The sequence below is a fragment of the Tamandua tetradactyla genome, chromosome 7 (assembly GCF_023851605.1).
Source record: "Tamandua tetradactyla isolate mTamTet1 chromosome 7, mTamTet1.pri, whole genome shotgun sequence".
NCBI lineage: Eukaryota > Metazoa > Chordata > Mammalia > Pilosa > Myrmecophagidae > Tamandua > Tamandua tetradactyla.
Window position 1 is genome coordinate 17267078 of NC_135333.1, and position 24829 is coordinate 17291906.

Here is a 24829-nt window from a genome sequence, read left to right on the forward strand (position 1 = left end):
ACAAATCTTAGGGGTGCCACCTGCCTGCCAGAGCGCTGTGGCTTCTGGGGCAATGGAGCTTCAGCCAAAATGCACACAACCCCCCATTGCATGGCTCACTTGACTTCAGTGAATTTACATCTGTTTAAAATATAATGAGAAGATTTGGAGTGTTGTTTAAAATGGAAACTTTGTTTACTTATACATAAGTAATAATCCCTGTGGGCCTGTGAGCCAGAACTCAATTTAGTGAAATTTTATTAATTACTCACCCTGCAGGAAAGTAGAGCATGCTGGCATTAACTGGCCATTAGAGGTTTAGATGATGGATTTAAAAAGATCTCTATGGCAAGAACTGAACACACAATGTGTATATACATGCACCGAATCTTGTACACATATATGTTCTTATATGCACACGTTTTATAAATACACACATATAAGTAGACAAAATTTTTTGAACTTTTCCAGTCAAAATAGAAAAGTCTATGTTGATGTATCACTTTTTCACAGATATGCTTTAGGTTAAGACTAAAATATTTCCCTGGTGTAAAGGGTTTTTGGATTGTTAGTGGGCCTGATTCTTCACTCATAGTGGAGATAAAGCAAGGAAAGACAGGATAAAGAAGGAAAGGAGAGGGCAGGAAGACTTCTGAAAATGGAGTTGGGAAAGAGCCGAGTAGAGGAAAAGTATTTTTTTTTCTGTTAGAGAAGTTGTGGGTTTATAGAAAAACCATGCATAAGGTCCAGGGTTCCCATATTCCATCCCATTATTAATTCCTTGTATTGGTGTGGTACATTTGTTACAATTTATTAGGTTGTCTTTGAATTCTTTTAGCAGTGTTTTGTAGTTTTCTGTTTCCAGGTCCTTTATATCCTTCATTATATTTATTCCTAGATATTTGATTCTTTTAGTTGTTATTATAAAGGGAAATTTTTCTTGATTTCTCCGTCTGATTGGGGTTTTACTGTGTACAGAAATACTACTGATTTTTAGGTGTTGCTCTTCTACCCCATTACTGCTTTGAATTGATTTAATAGATCTGGTAGATTTGTTGTGGATTTTTCAGAATTTTCTGTATAGGATCATTTCATTGGCAAATAGGGAAAGTTTTACTTTTTCCTTTCCAATCTGGATGCCTTTTATTTATTTTTCTTGCCTAATTGCGCTGGCTAGAACTTCCATATACTGTTGAAAAAAACAGTGGTGATGCTGGGCTTCTTGTCTTCTGAAGAACACAGAGATTTTAAAGATAAAGGAGAAGAGCTGAGGAAATACCTTCTACTAAAGAGGAAGCTGATTGTCTGCTGGGAGTGATGGAGCAGGGATGTGAGGCTTGCAAAGGTTGGGACTGCTGCCATAATGGAGGTGATGGGAAGGCCACAAGAAATTACTATGGGAATCCCAGAAGCACTGTTTGGACTATCATCCCCTGACCAAAGACTTAAAAATGCAGAAATAATGACTTCCTTAGTAACTGGGGGTCAGGGGTTGGGAGTCCTACTGTGGCCCTTGTGTGTGACAGTCTCACTTTACAGGACCTTGTTCTCAGGGGGCCTGAGGCCTGGCCCCACTTCGCCGAGGAGCAGTATTCTTTTCTAGACCCCTTTTCTCACATCCACTACCCAAATGATGGATCTCTGCAGTCACCTCAACAACAGAGCTCTGGTCGGAGCGTTCCTTAATTTCAACCACTCCATGACACATAAAGAGAAATATATTTGCTGTTAGAAGAAAACTGGTTAAGAACACAGTCTGTTCAGACTTCTGAACAGATGAGCATGAGTGTGGATGAATGTTCACATACACACACAGCCCAGTCCACACTCGGCTTCTAGTCTTCCCCAAGAGGCGATAAAGTGAATGAAAAAAAATCAGAGACCTCAAATGCTCTTGACCTGCACAACAGCTGCTTGCCAGCTTAGGTTACTCATCAAAGTGATTCTTTCGAAAAGCATCTTTATCAATCCAGAAAGGGATGTAAAACTCCAGTTTCATTAACGTATACCCTGACATATCACTAGTACCGTCTTGCTTTAGATGCAGATACACCCTTCATAATGGTGTTAGGGTCTCTTTCTCGGTGCAGAATTCCCAGGGGCATTCTCAGGCTATTACAGAATCCCCATCACTCCATCACAGCAGCAGTCCCTGGCTTCGCAAGTCTCACGCCCTGCTCCACTACTCTCAGCAGACAACTAGCTTCCTCTTTTGTGAGAAGGTATTTCCTCAGCTATTCTCTTTTTAGCTCCAAAATCTCCTTGTTCCTCTACCTCAGTTTCTTCCCAACTCCTTCCTCAGAGGTCTGCTTCCCCCCATCTCTGTTCCTTCTTTATTCTGCCCCCCTTTGCCTCTTCTAGGACCTTGCCCCATAATTTATCTTCTCTTGCTTATACTTTCAATCTCTGCTACCACCTAAGTCAGGGCTGCCTCTTAAAAAGACAAAAAGGCAGGGGGAGGGGAGGAGGGAAGGAGAAGAAAGAAAATGAAAATTAAAACAATAAAAAAAATCTTGCCTCTATTTATTTCTTCCTTGAACTGCCTCTTCCATAAAGCCTTTCAGAGTCTCTCCTCTGTGTAGGTTCTCCTTTGAATCCCATAGCAGTTTATGGTGATGTTAAGTCTTCCTTACTGTACCTCATCTTTTAGTCATTCCTGTGCTTGTCAGTTTCCACATCTCTACAGTGGGGCCAATTCCTACATTGCAGGATGCCTGTAGAAATTAAATTTGATTAGGAGAATTTAGCATTTCCCACCATCTACCAGGTACTCAAACATTAGCTGGGAGAGTGGTTCAGAAAATGGGGTAAAGTTGGTATGCTGCTTCCCGTGGGGGGAATAAGGCATGAGGGTAATTTGACTTAGTCAAAGTCCAGACTTAAAATATACAAATTGAGAATATAAATAAAGAGTATGGAAGGCAAATGGGCTATATTCCTTTAACACTGTGGCCCTGACTTCAAAAATTTGAAGTCGTCAAGGAATCAATTTCCTACCTGCCATTAATTATCACCAGCTTTGTTTATTATAGATCTACTTTCTCTCCACCTGCCTGTAATCATGTAAATTCTTGATAATAGCAGATAACCTATGGGCGTTCACTTTGAACCATTCCAGATTAAGCAGCATGTGTGAAATTCAGAATTCGGTGACTTCTGAAATTCCAGTGGGTAGAGAGCAGAGAGTAGATTTTCCATTGTCTACATGTGACTCTCATTTTGAGTCAGGCAGATATAATTATAGTTATTTTATAATATTATTCTACAGCACGGTATAAATTGTGTTTTTTGTTCTCCATGTTCTATTTGACCACATGTACTTATGCATTTTATTCCATTACATCAAATGGGCGATTAGAATTTGGAGGTCCAAACTAGGCTCTGCCTTTTGCCCTTAAATCTGTGATGCTTGTGAATATCTGGGTTTCTCCTGTCCATATAATTAAGTTGTAAAACATGATATTTTGCTTTAAAAATAAGTATTTCCCTAGCATACTGCCATGACCCGATCTCGCATGATACGAAATGGGATAAGAGAGAAATAACGTATTACATCCTCCCTTTTAAGGTCTCTTACTGGAATTGGGTAAGCTTGAACAAAATAAAGCATCCTTAATGTGAAAAGCTCTTTGCCATGTACCAGAGTAACGGGAGCGCTTGCACTGAAACGCTGCGCTTTCTGTAAGCATTCACCACTTTTTCCTCTGAGCTGAGAATGGGACTAGAGGCTGAGATGGGGTAGAGGCAGTCAGGGTTGGGATAGTGATTTCCAAGCTTTTTTTTTTTTTTTTTTTAACATGGGCAGGCACCGGGAATCGAACCCGGGTCCTCTGGCATGGCAGGCAAGCATTCTTGCCTTATTGCATTATTTCCAATGAGTAATCTGCTGTCATCCTTAGCTCTTTTTTTTTTTTTTTTTTTTTTTTTTTTTTTTTTTTTGGTGAAGGGGTAGGGCGTGCATGGTCCAGGAATTGAGCCTGGGTCTCCCGCATGGAAGGCGAGCATTCTACCACTAAACCACCCATACACCCTCTCATCCTTATCTCTGATGCTTTGCATGTAACATGCATTTTTGCTCTAGCTGTTTTTTTAAGATTTTTCTCATCATTACTGATTTAGAGCAATTTGATTATAATATGCCTTCATATAGTTTCCTTTATGTCCTTGTGCTTGGGGTTCATTCAACTTCTTGGATCTGTGGGTTTATGTTTTTCTGTAAACAGTTTACAATTTTTAAAATTTGGGTAACTTTGAACCATATTTCTTCAAGCAATTATTTTTGTACCACCCCTGTGTCTTCTCCTTCAGGAACTTCAGTTATACACAAGGAGGGCCACTTGAATCCTACAGCTCTTTTCTATTTTTTCTGCCTTTTTTTCACTCTCTGTTTCATTTTGTCTGGTTTCTGCTGCTATATCTTCAAATTCACTAACCTTTCCTTCTGCAGTATATCATGTGCTGTTAATCCTATCCAGTGTAGTTTTCATCACTAGAAGTTCAGTTTGGGGGCTTTTTAAAATTTCCATGTCTCAACTTAGTGAACATTTGAAATACAATTATAATAATTGTGTGTATATATATATATATATATATATATACACACAAATATAATATAATGTCCTTCCCTCTCAATCCTATATCAATTCTGGCCTGCCTTCAAGTATTTCTTCATTATGGGTCTCATTTTCCTGCTTTCTTTGCATGCCTAGTTATTTTTTATTGAATGTCAGACATTAAAATTTACCTTGTTGGGTGATGAATATTTTTATATTCCTATAAATAGTCTTAATCTTTGTTTTGAGATGCAGTTAAATACTTGGAAGCAGTTGGTAGTCTTGCTTTTGAGATTTGTGAGGCAGGACAAGGTCTGTGCTCAGCCTAGGGTTGATTATCCCCCACTACTGAAGCAAAAACCTCCTGTGTGCTCTCCCCACTGTTCCATGAATCTTGAGGTTTTCTAGTCAGGCTGTCGGGCACAGACACTAACCTTCACTATTATCTTTATTCTTTTCAGGTGATTGTTTCCCCAGCACTGGATAGTTTCCACACATGCATGTGATGATTAGTGCTCAGCTGAATCCTTGAGGGGCCCTTGAGCAGACCTCCAGAGTTCTTACCTCTTATATACGCTGTCCTGTGAATGTTGTCACCTTGGCCTACCTGGGTTCTCAGCTCTGTTTTCAAAATTCAAAATACAGGGAGTCTACCGAATTCTATCTGGAAGCTCTCTCAAGGCAGCAAGCTCAGACATTTATAGTGCTTTTCTGTTTCTCATCTCTGAGGGCTCATTATACTTTGTTGTCTGATGTCTGGGGTCTTACAAAACATTGATTCATAGGTGTGTTGGTTTGGGGGTTGTTTTAGATTGGAGAGTCAATCTGGTTCCTGATACTCCTTCTAGGCCAGAAGCAGAAGTACTCATGGGAAAGTTTCTTAACTTTTCTGAACTTCCATTTCCTCATCTATAAAAGAACAACAACTGTGTTTAGCTCATGGTTTTGCCATGGGACATGAGTAAGACTGATGTTTGTGCAGCACCTGGCACTTGGCAGGTACTCAACAAATATTTGGGTCTTACCCTGACTCTGCACCTGGATGCTGCTTCCTCCTGAATTTACCCAAGTTGATCAACCAGACTCCTGACTGGGCTGTAAGTCAGAGTTTCTACAGATGATCCACCAAAGCAGATAATCATTCATGGGCCACTGAGATTTTAACTTGATCAATTTCAGAGTTCTCTTATCCAATGAACATTCATGTACAAACTTCATCCACATGGACCTAGACATTTACCTTCTTTGGCATCTCACCCAATTCCATCTACAGGAATTATTTATAGTAGAAATTGTCAGTTAATAGAAGGTCACTGATGTGTGGCAGACAGTACTTAAAAGGATCAATGCTATTGGTAATCCCAAAATGATTTTGTTGGCATTTCCTACTAGGTCATGAACTTCATCCTTTTCTTTCCTGTTTCTTTTTTGCCTCAGGTTCTCAAGGAGCCACATGAAGAGTGGATGAGTATTTGACAGAACTTAACCACTTCTCTCTTCTCTTGTCTTCTCTCCCTGGTAGTATCGGGAGGTCGCAGCCGCCTGCATCTTATTGACCTCGGCAGCTGTGTGAAGGCTCTTAGCAAAAATCGGGACGGAGGCTCCGGGCTGTGCCTCTCGCTGTCTGCTCTAGGCAATGTCATCCTGGCACTCGTCAATGGCAGCAAACACATTCCATACAAGTAAGTGGGTCTTCCACACAAATGGGGTAAGCACAGAGCCAGGGCTGGGTATGGGGTCCTGCTTCAGGGACATCTGGGGACAGGTGTGTGCACAGAGGGAGGGTCTAGACCGAGTTCAGGGCCAGAAACCAGCCTTAGCTAGCAGCTATGTACTACATGGTCTTCCACATTCAAAAACTATGGGAATACTTACATCTCCTACCATCCTAACTTTAGACTGCTCAAATCAGAGAAGGAAGAAATAGGAAGTTATCTCAGTTAAGGTCTTCAGTCAAAGTTGTCATTGGTAAGTGATTGTCACAATCATGTGGAGATGCGTCTGTTTCATGGTGATGAGAATGATGGGCAGCAGATTGCTTGACCCCTTCTTTTAGGAGTAGCATTGCCAAAATTAGGCCATCAAAATGCAGGAGACCCAATTAAATTTGAATTTCAGATTAACAGCCAGTAATTTTTAGTATAAGTATGTCTCCAGTGTTGATGGGACCTGTAAGTGTCCTGTGTTTTCTCTGGTGACGCTACTTGGGAAAGTACCTAAGCTTTGGAAATTGCTACCCACTCTCCCAACAATGTTTATTCCATTTCCAGCATTCTTCCTCTCTTTCCTTTACTGCTCCAAGACAATGAAATTATATATAAGAAATTATACTTATGTATACTATTGTCTTATATTTACTTGTGTATAAGATATTGAGTTGTTCTGCTCCTATATCTGACACAGCCTCAGATTTACCCTATCGCCTGAATGACCCAGCCCTGGGCTCCCCTCACCATCCTCACCCCAGCTCAGCTTGCAGTGGACAGTGTGCAGGGGAGGGCAGGTGCTCCACTGGCTGCCCAGGCCCCTGCCAAGGCCCAGTGATGCTACTTCCTAGCTATATGATCACCACATCATAAAGCATTATCTACATAGGGATCTTATAAGGCTATGATATAAGGTATATGAAAATTTTTTATAGACTATATAGCCCTATGGCCAATATTTAATAATGATAATATGATTTATCCTATTTCCTCCTCTATTTAAATGGAAGTAACACCTACTTCAGAGAGTTTGCATAAGGATTAAACAAATGTATAGGGAATCATTTTTAATCTTCAAAATCTTATAAAGTGTCAGTTACTATTGTATAGAAAGAGGAAGGTAAATCAAGCAGTTCTGTAACTAAGATTCAGAAAGAGTCTTCGAGTTTTCCTTCCCCTCTGCCCTAAGTTGATGCCAGTCTCCCCAAAGACAATGAGGTTCATTGTCCACCAGGGAGACCATTTCTAAACTAACTCCTGAAGCTCAAATGGTAACTATAATCCTGTCTCAATTCCTGAAATTAGAAACCCAAGTTATATCAGCATTGAAATGTTTTTTCCAGACCTTGGGTGGGTCCCCCTTCTATGAGAATAAAGTTCCAAATTGAACATTTATAAAGTTCATTCAGTGTCATTTCTGCAGTGAATATGCTCAATTTGGGGTTAGAAAGAAAAAATGTCTAGTGTATAGCCATCAGGGTTGGAGAACCTTAGAAAGAAAGGGAAGACTTACTTGCTCTAATTGGTTTTCCTATCCATAAAAGGGCATCTTACCTTTTAGTGTGATAACTTATTAGATCATTATATATATATATATATGTATTCAGAATGCTACCTTATGTGGTCACTGAAGGTCTGTTTCACTCACATAGTCTTCATGTTGTTTCTGTAAAGTGACATGCTTTTATGATTGTTGCATTGATGATGGATGGATGAATATAAACATATGAAATTATTTTTACTTCAGACATAATAACCTTGTGTTGATTGGAATTGGGTTTTCTTATAAATAAATAGGGAACCATTTTGCTTTTATGAACAGTTCACGTCTCTTGTTAAACTAAACACAAACACCTGCATCTGCCGCCTCACGGAATAGCCACTGCCACTAGGAAGACCAAGAGGGTGGAAGACCTCTGCTCGGCGTTCCCTGCAGGCACCTGCCTGCTTTAGCTCTGAAATCCCTTTCTTTCCATTCTGACACCAAGGCGGGGTGGTTATTAATGTGCTTCCATGTCTTAAGTAGGCACAGACTTGACATAAGTGCTGTGTCTGCTCAAGACACAGTCATGGAATCGTTCTCCATCATCATGGCCCTGACCTAGTTGAGCCGTTGGACCTTGGGTAACAGATTTCTCTGAGCTGCCCTGTCCTTACCTAGCCTACCTCATCCAGATCTTTCTGGACTGCCCATTGCTCAGTGTCAGGAAACATGGGGACCTGAGAGTTCAACCAGCTCTGTCCTGTCCAAAATGTTTGTTTGCCAGAATCCGGTTCTGCCATGCCTCAGTGCTTGAAACCCAACATTGTGTATAAGCTTTATAAGACCTTTGCTATAATATTTTCTAAGAGCCTCAACCACAGTCCCTATTCAGTATTTGGTATCTGGAGTTTAACATTTGCAAAGTGATTCATCAACTAGAAACTATCTCCTTTCGAGGGACCGGTAGATAAGACAAAGATTTACTCAAATTCCCCAGCCACTTGGTGGCAGGAGTAAAACCGCATCGCTTTTCACAGCTTCAGAGATCTTGGCTGTTCTGAGCCCATGTTGCCAATCCCATCCCCGCTTCTCATCAAGCTTTGTAATGTATTAGCTGCCTTTACTCTGCGCAGTGGGGAGTGGGGTTTTCAGCACAGCAGGATGCTCAGATTTCTCTTATCAGTTCAGTCAATGCTCTATAGCCATGGTATATGCAGCATCCTATTAGCATACTAAACTACCTTTCACAGTGTCAAACTTTGTCTCTGCAATGGATTCCTTGGAGAGGGGAAGTTTCCTGCTCACTTAGAGGGAAAAAACAAACAGAAAATCAAACTTCACATTCTTTACCCTCCTCCACCCTTCCAAAACCCACAAAAACCCTCTAGCTCTTCATTTGTCACCCTGGACAGCTCTGCGCTTGAAACCTGCATTACTTGTGTTTGCTTCTGGGAAATTAACTGGAATGTGCACAGAGGAGATATAGCCTATCCTCATTTCTCGTCATCATTTTACCAACTATTTGTCATGTGAGCAAGCCGGAAGGTGAGCTTGGATTCATTACCCACCCCAGTTGCTCCCATGGGCACCTTGAGGTGTTCTGAATGGTTCAGCCCTTGTAGATGATATTGCCTTCACCCACAACAGGTACAGGCAACGAGTGGGCACCCGACCTTAGCCGCTACGTGGCACGAGTTTGCGGGCCAATCCAAGCACCTAAATCAATCTAAACAGTGACACCACTAAGAAGAGCATGCAGGGAAGGCAGGGAGACCATCAAAGGCTTCAAGTCCCCAGTCAGTTCTGTACTGACAGGCTGCACGAATCACTCTGCAACTGTGGGGAAACGCGTGTCTACGGAAGTCTATCAGTCCTGAGCATTTTGACAGTACATTTGCAGATTTCCTTCTAGTGCTCATTACAGTCATTTGCTATTCTTTGCCACTTCTTGAACACTAGGGTGATAGGAGTCTTCCCATTTTATAGATAATGAGGACAGGCAGAGCACTGAGGTGGATTCCGATGCAGGCACACTGGAGTTGGCCCCCAGACGGACCACCAAGGATCTGTCCCTGTGAACTTAGCTTTCTTTGGCTGGAATGCTTTTATGTCCCACCTGGTGTGAAGGAATATGGTTTTTCCAGAGACTCAAATTCTAATCATGGCCCAGTTCTCTCAAAATAGAACTTCTGGTCCCTTTTAGGAACTGTCTTCTGTTCTAGTTTGCTAGCTGCCGGAATGCAATATACCAGAAACAGAATTCCCTTTAAAAAGGGAATTTAATAAGTTGCTAGTTTCCAGTTCCAAGGCCAAGAAAATATCCCAGTTAAAGCAAGTCTATAGAAATGCCCCATCAAAGGCATCCAGGGAAAGATACCTTGGTTCAAGAAGGCCAATGAAGTTCAGAATTTCTCTCTCTCAAGTGAGAAGGCACATGGCGAACACAGTCACAGTTTCTTTCTCAGCTGGAAGGGCACATGGCAAACAAGGCATCATCTGCTAGCTTTCTCTCCTGGCTTCCTGTTTCATGAAACTCCCCAGGAGGCATTTTCTTTCTTCATCTCCAAAGATCTGCTTCTCATGGCTATGTCATTCTACTCTGCTCTCTCTGAATCTCTTTCATTCTCCAAAATGTTTCCTCTTTTATAGGACTCCAGAAACTAATCAAGACCCACCCAAATGGGTGGAGACATGTCATCACCTAATCCAGTTTAACAACCACTCTTGATTAAATCATATCTCCAGGGAGATGATCTGATTACAGTTTCAAACATACAGTATTGAATAGGGATTATTCTACCTTTATGAAATGGGATTTTGATTAAAACATGGCTTTTCTAGGGGACATACATCCTTTCAAACCAGCACGTCTTCTAAGGAAGCAGTCCCTTCGCAGCCGTCAAGCCCTGAAGCATTTACCCTCGTTCATCACTGTTACTCCACTCGGAGGAGTAAATTACTTTAGTAGGTCATATATCTGTGAACTTCTTCGACAACGGGACACTTGCACTCTGTTTCTGAACAACAGATGTGTCGTAGCGTCTTGGCTACCACATAACGAAAGGACATGGAGAATAACTCTGTGCTCCTCTCATGCCCTGTCAGTCGGAGAAGCTCTTCCAGTCAACTTGAAAAATGCCTCCTCACAACAGCCCCCTGATGTAAAGGATGCCTGCTGCCTCTCTTTTACAGGTTTGCTGTGTGGTTCAGACCAAAACCTAATCCTGCTTTGTTCAAATCAGCCACTGACATGCTTTGGGCTCAGGCAGCTGTGCTGACTTCATCACGCCCTCCTCTGTTTTCTGACGTAAAATACCTGTGAGAGAACAGGTGAGGCTCAAGGCAGCCTGTTATCCGAGCTTCAGGTTGCCAGCAAGCTCCACAGGCAAGGTCCGCTTTAGAGAAGCCCCTATTCCAAAAAAGCAATCAGTATGCCTGCCATCAGGGTCGGAACATGGCATTTTTTCTTCTGAGGCCCTAGTGAGGAGTGAAGAATGAAGGTCATTTCAAAGAACTTAACAGCATTGGAGCACAACAGTCATTAAAAGCAGCAGGCAGCACTAGAAACTCAAATTCAAGTCAGTTGCTGTGAGGAAATGACATCTTATAAATAGAGCCAGCCTTTTAAAAACGTTACTGCCTCTTCTCCTCCAACAGAGGCATGGACTGGAAACCTGCAGGCAGCACGTGCAGCAGCAGGTCTGAAACTCATGAGGATTTTTCAGTACCTGCATCTCTGAAATAGGTAGACACTCTTTTTCCTCGCCTTGCTTTCTGCCTACTTCCCATTTCGATGGGGATTATTCTCTCTCAGTGTCAGAAACCAGTCAAGGCCTAGGAAGCTGGAGAAAGCAGCTCAGGACCCAGACAGATTGATATTAGCTACAGGGCCCCCTTCCCTGAGGAAGCCCTGAACTTCACACAGCAGGTAAAAGGGCTGTTCCTCTGGATGTGAACATATATTATTTACATTTTAAATGAGATTAAATAGATATTTGCCCAGAAAAATGCAAAGGGAATATCAGTTCTCCAAATTGACTTAATATAGCCTGTAATGAGGAGAAGCCGTGTGTAAGAATCTGTGTGTGTGTGAGAGAGAGATGCATATGTAGTATCCCTTAAGTGTACACTAATGCTGTATTATCTCCTCCTGATTTATGGGGAGAACATCAATTATCAATTTAGAACTATTTGAGCAAAATCAGGATTATAGTTTGTAGCATTCCCTGTTTAGAAATAAAATAACTGCATCTCAGGTTGCCAGGCAACTGCAACAATGACAGTCCTTGGTTTTCCTGCTTCAGACATATACATTGATGTACATTTTAATGACTGTTAGGGTGCACGAGTGAAAGTTCAGAAAATCACTGGAACACATAAGTCCTTCTAGGTGATCGAGCATTCTTTGCTTTCTTTCCTTCGTCCCTCCTAGCTCTGCTTCCCTAGCCAATGACGTCCTCGTATTTAATTACTTAAATATGAATATATTTTTTAATTCCCAGGGACTGTTTTCTTACCAGTCAAGGTAGGAACTGTTAGTAAATTAACTCTACCAGGTTTATTACAGAACTGCCCAAGTCACTCGGTGAGAAATGACACCTCCTGGGAATCAGCCGGGAGTTGTAAGCTCTGGGTCAGATTTGGTTGTCCTGCCACTGGATTTTGACACATAAATGCTGGGGTGTCCTCGTCTTGCTTTCAGGAGGACCATTTCTGTCCTCCTCTCAGAGCCTCACTGAATTGGGAACAGAGTGTTAGACCCCTACTCAACCATAGTCTCTTCGGATCAAAGCCATGGTTAATGTTTTTCTTTATCCACCACAGCTAGTCCCTGTTTGATAATGGGACATAATGGTTTGAGGGCTGGGTAGAAATCAGGAGACTTCTTCATTGCCCTTTTGGCTTTTCAAGAGGTTTTCTTCCTTTAGGTTCAATCTCTGAGGTTATTAATCACACATTTTTTACTCCAGATTCTGAACCAATTGACAAATAGATACCAGAGTAAAATTGGGTGTACAACCCCTCTATCTTCTTAATCCTAGCACAAGGAAAGGAGAGCTCTTCTCACCCCACCACCACCACCACACACACACACAGACCCCTGGACTCCCTTGGGGCAGAGTTGGCTCAGCTCAGCAGTCATTTACCCAGATCGCCACCTTGTCAGTGGAAGGGAAAAGATGTGTGGCTTCCGGTCAGGGAGAAGGAGAGTAAGAGACAGGCAGAGGCTATATGTGCCCAGAGTCACATTTACCAGTCTCACCTCCATTGCCTTTTTCCTTCCATGTCAAGAAATGAATAAAGGGACAGAAAGAAGGGTAGGGACTTTTTCTCAATATTTTCAAGGGGATGGAGAAAATAATTTATGGGACTGGAGTCATATGCAGAAGGAGAAAATAGTTCTCAATGCTGATTTTCTGGTTTTTCAGTTCCGTTCCAGGTAGTTAGCATGGTACCTTAATGAACCCCAAATAAGGATTTTTCACAATGTGGAACATCATAGTAATAGCTCATAGTTGCCCTCTTATTATGTATCAGGAGTTGTTCTCAATTATGGGTATTTAATTCTGACAATCTTATGACGTAGGTACTATTGTAATCATGCCCATTTTACAGATGAGGAAACTGAGACATAGGAAAATTAATTTGTCCAAGATTTCACAGCTAAAAGGTAACAGAGCTACTTCACTGCTTCCCGTGTATCACTACTACCGGACACAGTGTCTAGAAAGTTGTTGGCATGTAATAAATATTTGTCAGAACAGGTGAGGCAAAACAGTGGATTGGTGTATCTTCAAGGCTTAATTACTTGTAGCTATAGATCAAAGCATAAATCCAAGGGTGCGACCAGCTTTGGCCAGCTTGTACGTTCAGGGTCAGTCTCTTGATCTCGCCTTTTCCATGATTACTGAACAGGAACTGACTTTCAGTGAGGAAAGTGAAATCAGATAACATGAAAAAGGGAAAGAAATTTCCCTTTCAGAACCTAAATCACTCATCAGAGCTGAATCAGAAGCGCCATGTAAGAATAATGTTAATGAGAATATTCTGACTTAGAACTTGAGTGAAGGGCTGGAGATAGAAGATTAGACGTGCAGGGTCTTGGCTCAGCATCATTAAATGGCAATCTATGAAGCCACACTGTCCAAGTCCTATATTCTGGACACCACCAGTAGATGATCTCAGCAGATCTCAGCCTATTTCATGAGTCTTTTAAAATTTCTAAAATTGTATAACCTTTCTCATATAAGAGCCTGAAAGTTCATGGAGTCACTTTGAGGATAACTGCAGGCTTCTGTGAAGCTCTCTGTGGCTGAGGAACTCACTCCCAGCCCATGTACCTTAGCTGGGTGGGCTCCAGCATGAGAAGTGCAGCCATTTCCCACAGTAGAGAACTGTGCACTCAGCACAGCCTACTGATAAGACCAAGTTTCCATCACTCTCCTCCTTGGGCAGTTTCCATTAGGTGTGAGGCATTCCTGCCTGATAGATTCCTGTCAGAATAGGAATGGTTATCTCATAGACTAGGTCTTGAAGTTTTGCTGAGTCCCAGAAAAGTAACAAAGGGATAGGCGAGTGGTGAGAATGATGGCAGGGCTGTCAGAGCGTGAGATAATGAGCTCCCTCAAACAACATCTGGCTAATAATAGAAGCTTTGGAGATTTCCACGACTGGCAGATAAGATAGTAAATCTATCAACTAGAATTTGTGAAGTTTCCTTAGACTGAACTCCCAAAGAAGTACATGCAGTCAAACATCTGTGGTTTCTAAAAGAGATGGATTGCAATAGGGTGGAGCTAACGCTGACCTGAGACCAGGGCAGTGTGGGTTCCAGCACCTGCATCTCTGCTGGCCTTGGTCTCCATAGTGACTCTTTCAGAGCTTTTAATTTCTCAGCCAAATACATCAGAATAACCATTCTTCTTCTCTACCTCAGAAACATACCATTGTGACAATGTCTCTGATAGACCTTTTAAAGAAATATGCTTCAAAGGCAAAAATATAACTGTTTTCAACATATTTCAAAAAATGACTCAGACTAATCTGGCACTATCGTATCTTTTCTTCCATTCTTTGACTTAAAATTAAAAAAGGATGCATCCCTTCTGGCCAACTGAGCTGTTACTCCCTTTTGTTAAAATGGAGCCTGCATGTATTTATTCAACAAGAGTTTGTGGGCTGAATGTACGAGAGCCCTGTCTGTTACAGATATTTAGAGAATTCAACTCCAAGTGCTCTGCACAAAGAGGGAAGTAACAGTTTTAAGGGAGCAAGGAGTCTACCCATCACTTCACTCATTAAATCTGTTAGCTCAAGAATGAGCCTGAAGTTGGGGGTCAGATGTGGCTGTATCATCGGTTGTATCTGTGTATCTCACCAGTATGGGTATAATTCAAATGCTTATAAAGATGCATGTTTTTCATATAGCAAGGCCTTTAAATGTAATCCAACTACTTCTTTTGGTGTTGGGCCAAAGAGACAGTGATGTGTTTCAATGCTGAAGTAAAACTTGTCTGTGTTGGAGTGAGCAAAAGAAGGGTTTCCTTCCAGGCTAACTTTGATGAAAGCAGTTTCACCTTACACTTTAAATCTGAAGTGATACATAACATTTAACTCCACTGTTCCTAGAGCTCAGTGCTGTTCTGATCAGTAAAGTGAATTCTGCTCCAAAGGAACTTGTTGCGGCATTTAAAGGATTGATACAATTACAAATCTGATTAAGCATACCACGCGTATAAAGGAAATCATTTGAGAAATATATAGCAGAGTATAAAGTTATAGAACTTTATTCATTTATTCATTCATTCATTCACTCAATCATTCAGAAATACTGATTGAATCCTTACAATATACAAGGCACTGGGGGTATAACAGAGTAACACAGATAGACAATTTAGTAGGGGCACAGACATTAAACAACTAAGTACAGTACCTGGTAATATGTGAACACCCATGATAAAACGCCAAGGAAATAAGGGGCCATGTGAGATTGAGGGAATCAGAAACATTGTTTTCAGGCCGTCTGGGCAGAGGTGGTGATTGGGAGTCCTCTTCTCCTCAAACCTCACTCATCTTCCATCCAAAGCTTCCCAGAGCCCATCCTTTTAATGTCCAAGACATTTACAGCTGTTCTGTCAGTGTAGACATTGTCCGACACAAATCATGGTAAACTGCTGAGCAAAATGCAAGACTTCAAATCCATAGCTAATGGTTGTCTTTAATGATAACTAATCACCATATCAGAAGTTGTGTTGCAAAAGGAGGAGCCAGGGCCAGCACAGAGACCCCAAGGTGCCCTTGGGCACCCACAGAGCTCTGTGATTATTCAAGGATGGCTTGATTTAGGCATGATCAGGCAGGAGAAGGGATGAGCATACAAATCAGGTGGGGCTTAATTCATTAAAAAACTATCTTGAACGTTAATATAACCCCAATCAGAGTATCAAATCATAAATTTTCACCTGTTTCACAACTGGTTCAGGCTCAATTGAGCATTAATAAGATCTTTTTTTCATGCAAATGAGGTGATAATTCATTTTATGTGTAACTGGAACAGTTTTCAAATACTTACATTTATGGAGCAGTTAAGTTATACCAAGCTGTCTAATGTATCTAGGAATTACTAGATTCCTATTTCTTTTAGGAATAGGAATTTCTTGAAACAGAGCTGGATTTTATTTTGGTATAAAAGAGATCTGAAGAAACAGATTGTTACAGTGAATTTGTTGTTAGTTTAAGGAACATTAGATTTTAAGAGACTTTATGATATTCAGTCCTTTAGGACAGCAATCATAATTGCTACTTATTTTTGTTTGTTCTCATTATGCTTTCTTATCTTACTCCTTACCAGTGAAGTCAATGTTTTTATTTTCTGGGTTTCTAGGTTTGGGGGCAAATGGATACAGCATTGGGGAAAATCCTTTTCAAAGCCCTCAGTTATAAGCAGTTATTTCCTAATTTTGTTCCTTGCCATGTGTCCTAATGTTGTACCTTGCCATGTGTGCTAGTCCACTAGTGTGGAGCCCGGAAAACCCTGTTCTTTAATCCTGATTCAATATTGCTGGGTCAGATCTTTATGATTAAGTTTTTTTTCTGTAGAGATGTGACCCACCCAGTTGGGTGGTGGGACCTTTTAATAAGATAATTTCCATGGAGATGTGTCTCCATTCAAGGTGGGATTGCTTACTGGAGCCTTTTAAAAGGGAATTGTTTTGGAAAAAGCTTCAGGGCCCAAGCAGCCAGAAACTTTTGGAGATGCAGAAAGAAAATGCCCTAGGGGAGCCTTATAAAATGAGAAGTCAAGAGGGAAAACTATCAGATGTCACCATGTGTCTTCTCCACTGACAGAGATATTCTGGAACCATCGGCTTTTCTTGAGCCAAGGTATCTTTACCTGGATGCCTTAATTTGGACATTTTTATAGCCTTAGAACTTTAAACTTGCAACTTAATAAATTCCCTTTTTAAAAGCTGTTCCATTTCTGGTATATTGCATTCCAGTAGCTTTAACAAATGAAAATACCTTGCAAGTTTTAGCAAGGGTTAAACTTGTCTGCCTTTAAAATACCCTGTCAGCTCTTTCCTTCAAACCACTCATTAAGGCGTATTTCTCCCATGAGTTCTTGCCAGCCTGGCCTCAAACACACCAGCTACTCCTGAGCACAGAATTCCTCACTGGAGACTAATCGCAATTGTTGTTCGTACTGAGAGTACTTTTGTGTCATTTCTTGAACAAAGTTCACTGCTCCATTCCCTAAGGGCAGATGCCATTTCCACTATTTTCTTTGGAGGATTCTTTTGGTAAAGGTTGAAGAGATTTTACTTTCATTCCTTCTCTCAGCTACCGTCCACACAGCTTATCCTTTCTAAACTACAAATCTGATGTCACCCCCATCATTAAACTCTTCAGTAACTTCCTGTCTGCTAAAGGAGAAGTTCAAACCCTTTTATTGCCTATAATGTTCTTTCCTCCTTTGGGCAGCTCCCGCGTTTCCAGCCTCATCCTCTATTGCACTCTGTGTTCTGATCACAGAATCTAGGTACAGTCTGCTAAACACTCTGTGCCCTCTCACTCTCCCGTGCCTTGCAAGTGAGATTTCTTCTGCTTATAACAGCCTTTTACATTCATTCATTCATTCGTTCAATAAATAGCTATAGAGTACATAATACTTTGCAGCACTGTCCTGGACTTCCTTCTCCATTTTATGATGTTTCTCCTTATTTTTTTGCCATGTTTTAATTGTGAAATGTCTCATATGCACAAATGTGAAAACATCTGCACAGTTTGTGGAATAACAAATAAAATACTGAGTGCTCCCCACCCAGGTTGGAAACTAGAACACTCCAATGCTTTAGAAGGCCCTCATGTGTTCTCTCATGATAGCTTTGCCCTCCTGCCTTCCCCAGGAACTGCTATGAAGAATTTTATGTTAATCCCCTTGCTTGTCTTATAGTTTTACTACCTAAGTATCTGTTGTATATGTTGCTGAAAAATATATTGCTTTGTTTTTGAATTGTACATAAAGGACTCATACTCTATTCTTGGCCCTTCTATAACTTGCTTCTTTTTCAGGTTCATTCATATTAATGTGCATGGTAGATGTTTATTCATGTTCATTGCTGTATGATAGTCCATTGTAAGATAAATATTTTCTCCTCTTTGAAGCCTTTTCTGATCTCCTTTACCCCTTTTCCCCTCCTGGTTCTTTGCTCCAGGAAAGTTGTTTCTATCCTTTAATCTCTTGTGATATCCTATACAATGAAATAAGGGTATTTCATTGTAAACATTTGTGTTATATTTTAATTATTTGTTTACTTATCTCTTCTATCATATGAACTCATCAGGATGATGTGGAATTTTTTTCTTCAAGTTCCTTACTATTTTTGCATTAATTTAAATTAAGCTAACCTGCTCTAAACCCTACATCTTTAGTAACAAATCTGAGTTACTTTCTTGCCTTCAATTTTGTGGTGGCCTGTCCCAGTATCAGGAGTATTTCTGTGGACCACCAGGCTTGTTTTGTGGTCATCTAAGCTTCATTCTAAACTAGTATTAAGTGTATGTCTTCGCAGTAACATCAACTGTTTAGAATGTGGAGAAGCATTGAAGCTACACACCTGAAGTTATACTTTCTGAATCTGATATATATAAAAAATACACTCACTGTACCAGGCTTTTTTGACATATTTATTGCATAGAGTTCACCGAAGAGATTTCAGTACTCTACCTCTTTATAATAGTCATTTATTGCATGGCTTTGAAGTAGGTGTCCTAAGGATATAATTACAAAAAACTTCCAGGAATGCATTAGAACACTAAGGAAAAGCTGTTCTTGTAACTAGGTCATGTCATCAGGTTTGGGAATGGCAGCTGATCATTTGACAATAATACGGGTTTTGAGCTACATCTATGAGAACATGTGCCTTGGTGCTAAGATGGAGAGTCAGACTATGTATGGATGGGGCATCCTCAGCTCTTATGATTAACTTCTTGCAAGACAAGATGTTTCAAATAAGTGAGAATGGATCTTCTCTTGTTCAAAGCCTAGGAAAGTGATGAGTTGGGCTCATCCCTGTGTCCCTTCCCACTTCTGGTCAAATTCAGCTTTGACCCACTTTAGGGAAATGGAAAAATCCATAGCTGTGCCAGTTTGAATCTGTGGTGGACCCCACAAAAGCCATGTCCTTTAATCCTCATTCAATATTGCTGGCTGGGAGCATTTTGATTGTTCTCATGGAGAGGTGACCCACCCAATTGTGGATGGTATCCTTTGATCAGATAGCTTCCATGGAGCTGTGACTCCACCTATTAATCCTTTAAAGGAGGAAGCATTTTGGAGAAAGCTTCAGAACTACATAGCCACAAGAAGCAGAGAGTCCACCAGCCAGCAACCTTTGGAGATGAAGAAGGAGAATGCCCCCAGGGGAGCTTTATCAAACAAGAAGATGGGAGAGAAAGCTAGCAGACATTGCCACGATCACCGCATGCTCCAGTTGAGAGAAAAATGCTGAATGTCATTGATTTTCTGGAACCAAAGTATCTTTCCCTGGATGCCTTAGCTTGGACATCTTATAGACTTGCTTTAATTGGGACATTTTCTTGGCCTTTGAACTATAAACTAGCAACATATTAAATTCACCCTTTTTAAAAGCCGTTCTGTTACTGGTATATTGCATTCCAGCAGCTAGCAAACTAGCACAACAGCCCTTCCTTCTGTGACTGCCTTGACAATTTAGTTTTGATAACGCACAAACTTCCCTGTTTGAGTTTTTGGCTGGAATAATGAAGCTCATCTTTGCCACCGCTTGAGTTTCCTTTGGAATAGTAGCATAGCAACCTTTAAAAGCGATACAATGTGATCTTTCCAAAAGTAAAGGCTTTCCTTCACCAAAGACATTCACTTTAACCTATAATTTATAAATGAAAAGGGTCGAGTGGTTATTATTCCAAAAGCCTTTCAGGTAGAATCAGAATCACTGCTTTTGACATTAAATCCTCAATTCAAAGACCCATTTGAGGACCCACTTCACACGGTCTTGGAATCGTGGGTGTCATGCTAAGGCAATAAGAGTCGTATAGCTACCACTTTTTGAGTCCAAGATTAAAAGGATACAATTATCCCTTCAACCCTATGAAGCAGATGCTGCTAGTATTACCATTTTACAGATAAAGAAACTGAGGCACAGAAAAGCCAAGAATGTTTCCTACTGTCACATGTGCAATAACTGGTACCCTAGGGATGGATTTCAGAGACTGCCCATTCAACCACACATTAGCCCCTAGGATAGGTGTGGCAAAAAGCACACAGAGCTGGAATAGGAAGACCTGAGTTGAAGCCCCAGCTCTTCACTCATTGCCTGTGTGACATGAAGATCTTTTAGGCTCCATCGGTCAAATGCAGAGAAAATTACAGGTGTGTCATGGGACTAAATGAACAACGCACGTGAAAGCAGTTGATATACACTGAAGGGCTATGAGACTGATGAGGATGATACCCATCTCTAAAATCTCTTCTGGAATCTTTTACATTGTTTTTATTTGTTTAATATTTTTACTGAGAAATCTTCAGACACATACAGTCCAGACATAGTATACAATCAATGACTCATAATATCATCACATAGTTATATATTCATTACCATGATTATTTTTAGAACATTTGCATCTCTCCAGAAAAAGAAAATGAAAAAAGAAAAAACTCGTACCTCCCATATCCCATACCCCTCCATCTCTTTGACTACCAATATTTCAATCTACCCTATTTTTTTTTACCCTTCACCCCCACACACTATTATGTATTTATTTATTTTCCTTTAATATTATTTTTTTTTACTCATGTGTCCATACCCTGGATAAACGGAGCATCAGACACAAGGTTTTCACAATCACACCATCATTTTGTAAAAGCTATATAGTTATACAATCATCTTCAAGAATCAAGGCTCCTGGAACACAGCTCAACAGTTTCAGGTACTTTCCTCTAGCCACTCCAATGCACCATAAACTAAAAAGGATAACTTCTCGACTCTGTTTGAAATCTCTCAGCCCCTGAAACTTTGTTTTGTCTCATTTCTCTCTTCTCCCTTTTGGTTAAGAAGGCTTTCTCAATCCCATGATGCCAGGTCCTGGGAGCCCTGTTCCATGCTGCCAATGAGATGTACATGCCTGGGAGTCATGTCCAATGTAGAAGGGAGGGTAATGAGTTTACCTGGAGAGTTGGCTTAGAGAGAGAGAGGCCACATCTGAGCAGCAAAAGAGGTTCTCTGGAGGTGACTCAGACATAATTTTAAGTAGGCTTAACTTTTCCTTTGCAAGAATAAGTTTCAAGATCAAGGCCTAAGCCTATTGATTTGGTTGTCCCCACTGCTTGGGAAATTATCAGTAATTCCCCATATGGGAAAGTTTAATATTTCCTCCTTTCTCCCCAGTCCCCCAAGAATATTCTACAATTATTTTTTTTCTGCACATATTACTCTGGGCTATATCAGGGCATCACACTAACCTGGACAAACGTACAAGATCTCACATCCTGTTTAAAATTCCATGTAATTATGGTGTTCAAATAAACTGATCATACAAGTTAAATGAGATAATGCACTACCCAAAAAATAAATTTTGCACAAAGTAAACATCTCTCCCTTTGGTCTCATACAGAAGTTGAAATTTTAAAATACAGACCATATTATCCTTACCCTGTATTCTGATTTACCTTAGTCCTATCCAGATCAGCTTCATTCATATCTCTAGTTGAAATCTGGTCACTTTTTCAACTTTTTTTTTTTAACAGTTGCCGAATGGGGTAATGCTGACTTTCATAGCTTCAGTGGTCTAACTCCGAGTCTCAGGTGTCATGTAAATATCCAGAGTTTCCTGGAACTAACAGGTTATTCACAAACAGCTCAATATCTCAGAATTAATTCTGGCTAGAACTTCTAGCACAATATTAAATAACAGTGGTGACAATGGGCATTTTCGTCTTGCCCTGCCTATATGGAGCCTCTTTTTCTTGAGGACAGTCTCCTCAGATATGCTTGACCTCAGTCAGGTTTTACCAGACCAGACAAGCCCTTGTCTCTGGAGGAGAGAATAGTCAATATCAAGTTTCCTTGAGGATGAGACCCAGCAGTTGTCAGACTTTCCTGTGGAGACTCTGTGCTTTTCCTATCCTGCCCAGCATGTGGCATTTGTCTGCCCACACTTCTGACCAGGGTAAAGTGATGCGGTGCCTTTAATATCCCCAGCCTCTCCCTGCCAGGGGTGTGTTTGAGACAGAGGCTGAGGCAATAGGTGGGCTTTGACTGCTTCTGTTTTCCAGTCCTTGGGGCCTGAATTCCCTGAAGTAGGGCCATCACTTGCACTGGGCCCCACCCCCCTTTCCTTTGTGAAGATACACACTGTAGGGAGTAGTCCATGTGACTATTTACTTTGTCTCTCAGACATGCCTTAATTACACCCCTGCCTGGGGCAGTGCTGGAGCCTGAGATTGCTTGTAGTTCTATCTAATAACCTGTTAAGAAGTTAATAAAAAAAACATATTTTCAAAGGTAGATGCACATTTCCCATATTTACTGAACAAGAGCTGGGGTTGGTACATTGCTCTATGTATTCCTAGGCTTTATGTGCCCTCTTTTCGTAGGGTCCAGCCCTTTTCCAGTATTTTGTCCTGTCCAACTAAAAAAACCTGTTGCTTTTTGTTTGTTTGTTTGTTTGTTTGTTTCTGTCAGCCCTGCCCTCTCTCTGCTGGGGCAAAAACTCCTGGTTCCTTTAGTGCTTATTCCAGGTTTATCTGTGCTGAGGGCCTGTTTTCAGTAGATAGAATTTATTACTTAATTCCACAATTATATTAAACCCATTCCACTCACTCCAGACTGGTGTGTGATGTTTGTCTGGCCACTGATGTCCCCCCAGCAGTTGTTCTGTACAGTTTCTGGCTATTTACTGACTGCTCTGGAGGATGAACTAAATTCCTCATTATGCTGCTTTTTTGCCCTACCTCCTTTTACACTAATTGTTGATTAGCTTTGTGTTGAAGCTCTTTATTGATGCTTGGTTCAACTTATTCTAGATCTTTAGATTAACTGTATTTAACTGATCAGATATTTTTTCAGCTCTTTTTCATCTTCTTCTTATCCTGGATATGCATTACCATTTTTAAGATTGCACTTTGTGTGCAATTGTTTCACTTCCAGGAGAAAGCTTCCTTTCCTCTGTTCCTTCTCTAGGAATCTTCTTCTCTTCTGCTTGTTTTTGTTTTGCCTCTATAGCTTTTTATACTCCTTTCATTGTGTCTAGCTGCTTTTGCCTGGAGGGCAGGTTCTGGCAGGAGTATCATCTCTGAGAGGACTTTCCTAAGTCAGTATTTCCCAGCCAGAGCAGGGTCAGGGACCTACAAAGGGGGCACAGATGGCTCCAAGTGCCCTGGGGAAGGGATCAAGAAGGGTGCCAAAAGCCTCTTTGATGACTTCCCACAGCTGTGCTTTCCTGTCCTGCTGAGCAAATGCAGCCCTTCAGCTAACGTTACCCCACACCCCCAAAGGAAGCACTGCACCTTTAAATCTCCACTGCCATGCCCAGGTTGGGGGTTGGGTTGAAACAATAGCTCAGAGCCAGGAGGACCCCAGCAATCCATCTTCGCTAATCAAAAGCCATGATCAGTGATTGGCCATGCCCACTCCTGTTCTTGGGGAACAGGATATCCCTTTCTCCCTCCAGTGAGCTAGCCAGGGACTGAACCCTAAGGCAGCCTGCCATGAGAGTGAGGGATGGGCACTGGCAGCCACTGTGGGGATAGAGCAACTCACCATTTTCCACCATAGTTTAATAGCCTTTTCTTCCTCTCTTCCCTGGATGCTGTACAGTGTTCTTCTGGCACCAGCACCCTAAAGCAGTTGTCTCAGATAGTTCCTGCCTGTTCAACTGCCGTTTCGGTGGAAGGACTGAGTCCTGCAGCTCCCTACTCCACCTTCTTCCCCAGAAGTACCCCACCCCCTTTCCAGCCTTCTGACTCTATCGATTTGAGCAGAAAATGGGTCAAGCCAGAGCCCCCACTCTTTACATAATGCTGCTTGGTAAGAGACAGGGGTATCCCTATCCCAACTAGCATTCTAGGGGCTTCTATTGTTTTTGAGATTTTGCCCACTGGTAAGACAGCCTAGAAGCTCCATAGCTTGGCTGCAATGAGCCTCCCGTTTTCCCTCAACAGCAGGGCAGTGAAATGAGCCCTTTGAGACGACTAACACACCTTCCCTGTAGTGTTGATTCAGGTGCCTGCAAGTCAGCCTCCCATGCTTTGAGGGTGCATTGTCATTGCTGTCATTTATTGTGAGGGTCTTTTTCTTTTTTTCTCATGATGTGCCACAGCCTCATTACTTCCCAGTGCCACCCTATGCCCAGAAATCATTTGCTCCATCATCGTCCTTATTAATATCACCACCATCAAAGGTGCTGAAATTACACTTAGGTAGTTCTTACTGTATGCCAAGTCCTGTACTCAGTACTTTATATACATCAACTCATTTCATTTTCATGACAACTCTGTAGGGCCAATACTAGAAATCAACTGAAGGAGAAGCTGAACTCCAAATTTCCTTTGCCATGGCAGCCTTCAG

At 41.3% G+C, this 24829-nt stretch overlaps 1 protein-coding gene across 4 annotated transcripts in view; it reads left to right on the forward strand.

Annotated features, from left to right (window-relative positions):
- Positions 1-24829, forward strand: part of KIF26B (kinesin family member 26B) — a 539881-nt gene that overhangs the window by 451649 nt on the left and 63403 nt on the right. For all 4 annotated transcript variants that reach the window (XM_077168521.1, XM_077168522.1, XM_077168524.1 and 1 more), the window contains one exon: positions 6055-6214. In XM_077168521.1, the coding sequence (XP_077024636.1) occupies positions 6055-6214 (160 nt within the window). The remainder of the gene's footprint in view (positions 1-6054; positions 6215-24829) is intronic.